The sequence below is a fragment of the Lathyrus oleraceus genome, chromosome 7, assembly GCF_024323335.1.
Source record: "Lathyrus oleraceus cultivar Zhongwan6 chromosome 7, CAAS_Psat_ZW6_1.0, whole genome shotgun sequence".
NCBI classification, from domain to species: domain Eukaryota; kingdom Viridiplantae; phylum Streptophyta; class Magnoliopsida; order Fabales; family Fabaceae; genus Lathyrus; species Lathyrus oleraceus.
In genome coordinates, this window is record NC_066585.1 from 148,339,924 (window position 1) to 148,348,119 (window position 8,196).

General features: G+C 43.3%; 1 protein-coding gene across 1 annotated transcript in view; it reads left to right on the forward strand.

The window, feature by feature from the left end:
- Nucleotides 1-7,138, forward strand: part of LOC127107514 (NADH-ubiquinone oxidoreductase chain 2) — a 10,544-nt gene extending 3,406 nt beyond the window's left edge. The window contains exon 2 of the mRNA XM_051044789.1: nt 1-7,138. This exon is cut by the window's left edge and continues 170 nt beyond it. Within this exon, the coding sequence (XP_050900746.1) occupies nt 1-477 (477 nt within the window). The 3' untranslated portion in view covers nt 478-7,138.
- The last annotated feature ends 1,058 nt before the right edge of the window (nt 7,139-8,196 follow it).

Below are 8,196 nucleotides of genomic sequence, written 5' to 3' on the forward strand. Positions count from 1 at the left end.
TTAGGAGCACTGGCCGCCATGGCCCAAACGAAAGTAAAAAGACCTCTAGCTCATAGTTCAATTGGACATGTAGGTTATATTCGTACTGGGTTCTCATGTGGAACCATAGAAGGAATTCAATCACTACTAATTGGTATCTTTATTTATGCATTAATGACGATAGATGCATTCGCCATAGTTTTAGCATTACGGCAAACCCGTGTCAAATATATAGCAGATTTGGGCGCTCTAGCCAAAACGAATCCTATTTCGGCTATAACCTTCTCCATTACTATGTTCTCATACGTAGGAATACCCCCGTTAGCCGGCTTTTGTAGCAAATTCTATTTGTTCTTCGCCGCTTTGGGTTGTGGGGCTTACTTCCTAGCCCCAGTGGGAGTAGTGACTAGCGTTATAGGTTGTTGGGCGGCCGGAAGGTTGCCACGAGTCAGTCAGTTTGGGGGACCGAAGGCAGTTCTCCGTGCACCGGACACGTAGCTTACCGAATCAGTTGCGACACCGATGGGAATGCATGCTACGAAAGATAGGGTCGAGTCTGAAACATCAACCGTCTACTCAATATCCTTGTACGAGTCCACAATCACTACACGAGATGAACCTTGGTTTGGTGAATTGAAGTTTGCCTTAGGTGTAAAAAAAAGGACTCCCAGTTACTGCGCGCGATCGTATACTGAGGTGCTCCCCGCCGGTTGTTGGAACGACGCGAGCCGGGCCTCCATTCAGAAAGATGAAGGGTCCAAACAAAAGTAAAAATAGGGGGTTACAAATTCCCCATCTCATTGGGGCGGAAAACGAATCGACATCTCGATGTGATACAGCCTTTTCTATTTTTGTTGGGAAAGAACGGCGAAGTCCATCCGAACCGTCCAATGAAGAATAAGAGGAGAGCAAAGCGCCAATGGCGCGCGAAGCGCATGCGAAAGGGGCACGGAGATAAAAAATAAGTGTGGAGGATAAGCAGCCGAGCTCATTCCCTTCGCTTCCTGGGCCCAAAGCAGTGCAGTCTTTCCTGGCCAAATCAAGGATTGGGGGCTTCTTGCTACGCTACTTAAAGAAATCCATTTTTTTTAGTCATATATATATATTAATAGAAAGATAGATCCATCCATCTATCCTATCCTATTTTTATTTTGATATCTAAAAAAGAATCGATTTCATTCAACGTTTGATTCAAAGAACTGCGCTTAGCCCCCCCCGCTCATGAAACGGCTCTGCTGCAATGGATGGCAGAGGGTCCGTAGTACCCAAAGAACTGGCTGGAGTGGTCCAGTAGCCGGGAAGGGGCCTAGAAGTGCCAACTACTACACCACACTACACTCGGCTCTACACATTTACAGAGCTAACCCCTGTCCAGTCCCTGGCAGAGTGAAGGGGGCTTCCATCCTTATTCCCTATCCCCTCGCCCAGGCTAACGGGGCCTTACTTTTTCAGGGGGGGGAGAGTGGAGCCCCGAGAAGCACTGTTGAGAGGAAGATCCTTGGCCCCTCCTAATTCTCTACAGGGTTCCAAACCTTTCTTCAACATAGGTGACAACGAGCGGGGCAGAGATGGAAGAGATCGAACACGAGAATAAGAAGCAAGCTCGCCTTCCTTTTTTATCATTTTGATAGAGAGGGATGGAGAAAGTGGACAAAACAGACTGGCATTTCCCAGTCGAAAAGATGGGTTCCTTTTTCGTCTTGCATTTCTCATCGCGGAAAAATAATAATATTTAAAACGTTCCCAACCCACCAACCCTTTCCTTCGTAGAGTCGTGTATTGTAATCCGAACCTGCCCGGAGCGAGTCTCCCATAGAGGCAAGTTAAGTTGGTGAGCCGTATGATGGGCAACTATCTCCTGCGGTTCGGAGAGGACTCAGCTGTTAGTTAGTACCCCCTTTCGGGGTGGACCTTTCACTCTATTTTATTATATACGCTTAGCGAAAAGAATGTTTTTTGATACACCTAGGACATGGATTTTATATGAACCAATGGATCGTGACAAGTCGTTACTACTAGCAATGACTTCGTCTTTCATTACTTCATCCTTTCCATATCCCTCTCCCTTGTTCTCAGTTACTCATCAAATGGCACTCAGTTCATATCTTTAAGTTCGATCATTGACAAGGTTCAAAGAAAGGGTGGGCCATAGTGTCTATATGGGAACCGGCCGTAAACTCCTTTTCTGGTGTAGATCCCCTCCCTTATGAATAAGTTCCCCGGGTACAAGGAATGAGTGCTCCTAATGTCTTTTCGGTGTAGATCGTCTCTTTGAGACCTTTTCAAGTCTCTTCGGTATGGATTCGGTGCAGGGATTCCTGCTTGTGCTCTTTCTTTGTGGCATTATCGGGCTTAAAGACCAGGCACTCTATATGTGTTTCGGTATTGATCTGAGCACTCGTGTAACTACTAATAAAGCTCGAGGGACCTTTCTTTCGGCTACCAGTTTTACTTATCTTGGTCAGGTCTAAGGGTAAGCCCTTTTCTTACTCTTCAACTCCCTTCCTTTTTTCTATCGGAGTGCAAACCGGGGTTGTGAGCGAGCAATGAATCAGGCATCGGTCGTTCCAGCGGTAGAGTCCTTCGGATGTTGAATGGTCTCGTTCCGTTCCTGTGTATAAAGGAAGTAACCCGTGGGTATCTTCTATTGATTAACGAACTGGGAATCAGAGCTCTTCCGGATCTTCGGTAACTGGAGCATCCATGAAAGCGAGGTTTCTCCTGCAGCTTTGCCTTTTTTACCCCTCTCTTTTTCCTTATCGCCTTAGCCGGCCGGCATTTCATAAACTATTAATAGAATAAAGTTCCCAGGAAGGACGAAAGCCTTTCTCTTTGGGGACCGGTGTGTGCTATAGTAATGTATGGCGCTCACTCTGGAAAGTCGGAAGCCTGTCTCCTTCTATACTATAGTTCGTCTGTAAGGGAAATGAAAGGGCTGATTCACTGACTGGTCTTCCAGAGCGTCTCTTTCCTTGCCTTGTGATAATTCTTTCTTATAGGCTATTCAATACCTTGTGCTGAAGTGGCTCATGGAGTCTTTCTCTTTAGTCAATCGTCTTCTTCGGTCATAGTAGTGCTAAGCCCAGAGGCTTCAACTGCAAGGCATCCCTAAGATTCTATCTTGCTTGAAAGGATTTTCCTCTCGACAGAAGGGCTGTGGTTTCTAAGTCGAGGCATTTCATCATTCACTGGTAGTGAGAGCTGAGCTTCCCTTTGTTCTTTGGTCCCAGGGCAAAGCCTACCTAAATAAATTCCCTTGCGCCAACAGGTAGGGCGTCCTGTGGAGATGTTGGACCAGTCCAATCGGTAAAGGTAGAATTAGTTTCCTCATTATCAGCCAAGCTGCTGGGAATGAAATGAGAGCTCCTCACTCGTTCTCTTTCTGTGATTCGGTCCTATTTGAGACTACTAAGGCACAAGTGAAGCTTCTGGAATGTCTTTCTTTCTCGTCAAACCGGCAGGAAGCATTTCATCCTGTCGAAAGAGAAATAAGATAAAATAGAACTCAGCACATCAAGCCGATAATCCCAAGCAACCTACTAACTACAATGCTAAGAAAAAGAAGAAGCCCGGTTAAATCTACGCTGATATTTTATAACGAGTCTGACACTATAATGCATTCTAAACTCAAGAAATTCCCCTATCTTATAGGGTATCAAAGATAAAGTTCGTTTCAATCGAATGCTGAAATAAATGTTATCATAAAGGCTGTTATCACTAAAGCATTTAGGCATCCGGTGATACCGATTCCTCAAGGCATCCCTACTCCGTGTTGCTAGTCACTCTTGGCCAACACCATCCTGTCGAGTTGAACCAGGCCTATTTTAAAATAGATATGACATATAAGATAATGGCATCTATCTTTGTTAATTCCGGAAGATCAACTTCATTCCTTGCTTTAGAATGACGAAGAGAGAAGTGTGAATGCAACCTTCCCTCTATTCTTTCAGTTGTTCGCAGCTTCTTTATCTGGTATTGAGTTCATAGACCACAATCTAAATGTGATTCCGACACCTGACGAAGACCTTCGACGTGCTGCGGAAGCAAAGTCGTAGTTAGTAGCCCGTTACGGAAAGCAACCCTCGCTCTATTCTTCTATTATACAGATACGGCTATTCTAGGAAGTCCGGCTAAGCTAGCTCCTAAAAGAATCAATCCTTGCTATAACAGCTTTTCTTCTTTCATTGCTCTTCTTAGCCTTGCAAATGAGGCGGTTGATAGACCCGTATGGTTAACATAAACTTCAGAGTCTGAGGCTAGCTCTAGGACAAGCTGAGGTGGATCTTTCTCCTCAGGGGTGAAGTCCAAGACTAATGTCTATCTTTCTGCACTTCCTTAACTCTTTCAGGATTGAATACTAGTATATCTTGGTAAGATTAGTGTCTATTCCATCCCTTCGTGGAGTTAGGGCATGTGGAATCAAAGAGTCATGATGCTTTAGTTGTGGGTTAGCAGGGACAGGGAAAGATGATCACCGCGATCGCAATGGCCCTCAAGCTAAATAAGGACAGAATTGTCTTCCATTCTTAGCAATCCCTCGAAGTACTTCTGCTGAATGATAACGATCCCCTACCACCAAGACCAACAGCTGCGGATTCAATAGCATCGGCGAGAGAGAGAATTCCTATTGAGTTAGCTTTCCTGGGGGAGAGGATATTCTATAAAGGCTATACCACCCCAGAAGATCAGACATAATTCTCTAAAAGCAGCTACCGGGTGATAATTACAAACTACCAGCTGACAGCTACACGGATTCACCACTACTTATGACTTATTACTCCTGCTCCTAGACAAACAAATAAGCAAGGAAAGAGGAGGGAATAAAGCATATTTTAGGCATCGACTAGGTTGCCAATCAGATAAAGGCAATGAAATTGATCAAATGGGGGGGCCAACCGCTTCGACGTCTTCAGAGTCAGAGAAGTGGACAAATGCTGCTAGTCTTTTGAATCAACTGTGGCACTTTAATTAGCATTACCTTGTGTAAAAAAAAAGCACTTCTTTTAGTGAGCGAGTTAACCGCCTACGGCCCCTCGATGGTTTGCTTTCAGTTTACTTTTGTGGTTCTATCGTAACTAAAGATGATTCTGTTCTGTTAAAAGATTAGGAGTAAGGGCACTTGCTGTTGCCGCTCTTAGAGTAAGAAGATCAGAGCTTAGCTTAAGGTTCACTTTAGGATAGATGGGCCTAGACCTTTTGCCTCCTTCCTTCAAAGAGCCGATTCGTGACAAGAGAAGAGCCCTGGAAACGACTAAAAGGCTAGTACCGTATACGACAACAAGACCAACAAGAGTTCCTACTCATACTCTTACTAAAGCACCGGCAACTCCAACTGTAGCAGCGGTTATTGCCAACAGCGTCTAATCCCAGAGCTTCTATTTACTCAAGACCAGATACGCATTCAGTTAGCTTTCTAGCAGCGGTAATGCCATCAAGAGCGTCAAGGCTTAGAGCTTCTTTTCAAGCTACCTATTCTGTGTTTGGGTTAACTATTGATTCAATTGCGACAAGAACGTATTCTTTCCTTTCAAAGAGGGCATTCGATGCCTATTCTTTTCTTATTGATCCTTACTTTCCCTTTACTTCGTCTAAAAAGGCTCGAGAAGGCCTATCTTTAATTTAAGCTAAAAAAAGAAGAGTTCAAGTGGTCTAAGCCCCCAGATCCTGTTTCATCGGCCTTCGGGATATAGAAAGCTTATTTCCATTTTTTTAATTAAAAGAAGCCTTAAGGCGACATCTCTTATACAACCTAAGACTAGCATGCAACCCTCAAGGCGAAATGGTTAGCAAGACAGTCAAGCAGTGCCGGCCTGAAGCCACTCCTTCTCTGAAAGGGCTCGCGCACGTGTGCATATAAAAGAGAGCTAATGAGAGGAAGGGACGGGACGCTAAGGTGCCGCGGCAAAGTAAGCTTAGCCTTTCTCCGGTCAGCTGATATAGACTCCCCCCATTGGCACTTCTTTGTAAGTTAGCACATCAATGAATACTAAGTCTGTTGTCAAGAGTGAGCACAAAATATGTATGAATTTCCTTGATCCAATTTCCCATCTCAAACTGATGAAAGGTAGTGTCACTTTTCCTTTGAGCGAATTACAGGGCGGAAAAGGAAGCACTCTGATGACATCGCACGTCGAGAAAGAAGCTGGCAGAGGGTATAGTCTTGATTCTGAAGCCGAAGGAGCAGGAGTTTAAAAATCCCACCGGGATGAAAGTAAAGGGATGCTCGCTAGCAGGGATTAAAATTAATCCCGTAGGAAGGAGACAATCTTCTTCTGTTTACAAGTCTTGTTGAAGAAGCCTTGACTCGTCTATCCGATTCCTCATCAACTCCTGACCGATGTAGAGAAAGTTCAGCCGAGGTATAAGCTCTTGCTAAGTCGAAGAGATCCGCTTTGCCATCTATGCCGCTCACTCCCCTATTCAAGAAAGATTATCTTCCTGGGGTCATATCTTAGTCTTTTCCTCCACCCGTTGGAGTATTTAGTAGTTGGAGGGGGAACTTATCTTGCAAGTTTTTACCCGAAAAGAATCTTATCCCTTGGTTAGTTTAGGTATTTTATTATCCCCTCCCATTCAGTCTTATCCTGCTGTACTTTAGGCATTGTTCGCCTTGGACCTGAAAGGAGGAAGAGCAGGTGTTGAAGCTCATAGGCTTGGAGAGGTATGAAGTCTTTATACTGCTATCAGAGGAGATGAAGCGGAAGAAACTTGAACTAATCTTTCTGCCCTTTAACCAGCTCCTGCCTTTACCGGATCTAATGTTAAAGCATACGTACCCTTTTGCAGACGAGTCACCTATTAAGAGTCGAACATCCTCAAAATCTTTTCCAGACGGTAAGCCGTAAAGTGTCCCAGCAACAAGGGAAGTCAGCCTTCTGTAATTAAGACTTCAATAAAAGACTGAAAGATATGATTGATATATTAAATTAGACATTATAAATTATACCACCCTTTCCTAAATCTTTTAAAAAGATATGTTTGATTAAATGAAGACTTCGCTTTAAAGACTATTCTTCACTCATTAAAACTGAATGTTTTATAGCTTTGAGTATGATTTATGATTGAGTCCTTCCCCTCTGGCTAATTCCCTAAGAGAAAGTAATCTCTTAAAGTTGGACTTGAGTGCCATGATTCCTTAATAAGCCACTCGTCTGGCTAAGGCTTTTCCCTACTATTTAACTCCTCGTCCTTTTATATACCTTCCAACCCTTAGAGTGGTAGATGGAAGCCTGATCGTTCGTCTACTTCCCTAATAGTAGCACTAGACGGAGGTGAGACTTTTCCTTTACGGCAGTATCTTATCCTCGAAATGGGGGAAATGTTATATAAATATATATATATTTACAAAAGGGTAAATCTCGTTAGACTGGAACGGGAAATTTTTACTGGCAAGTATCAACTTTCTTTTTTTGGGTCAGAAGAGAGCTAGAGCGCATTCCTATTAAGATGGACCAACTTACTTTTTATAGGTTCAAGAGTCTCGAGGACGATTATTGGCAATTATATCTGACTTTAAAACTGGAAGATGAGCTCATTCTGATCTCACTCGCCAATCTACTAAATCAGTACGTTTTTACTAAAAATTTCTTTCTTGAGCAGTCATTCCCCGGCCAGACCGATACGCTTTTTGTGGCTAAGATAAGAAGTTGGTCCAATCTGAGACTCCTATTTGTTATTGATTTATCTATATATAGTCATATTCTTTGTAGAAAGCGGCTTCTGGACAAAATAAAGCCTCTTATCGAGGATCAATTCATTCTAAATCTAATCGAAAACTTTATTCGCCGGTACTGAACAAGGCTGGGAAAAACATCTTAAAGGGAGGAATACCTCCCGTCCGATTTCTTCATTCCATTTTATTGAACTTCTTTTTAGATGATATGGACAGAAATTTTCTTTCTAAGTTTCCGGGCGCTACCTTCGCGCGATTCTCTCAACAGCTGCTTATTCCCATCGGGACTGAAAAATCACGAAATATTCGGATTAGAGATTTAGAAAAAGCCTTTTTAGCTGAATTAGATTCAGGCATTCTTATAAATATTCTTAAGCCTGGAGATGGTCAGGTGGTTTCTTGTAATTTTGGGAATCTGTTACTTAACAAGTTTGGAATTCCTATAGTCTCGATGTAGGAGGATCCTAAAATATATATAGGCGTTCGGATTGGGTAGCGTGAAGTAGTTCAGTTTGACCAGGTCTTCTGGAGTAAAAATATCCCCG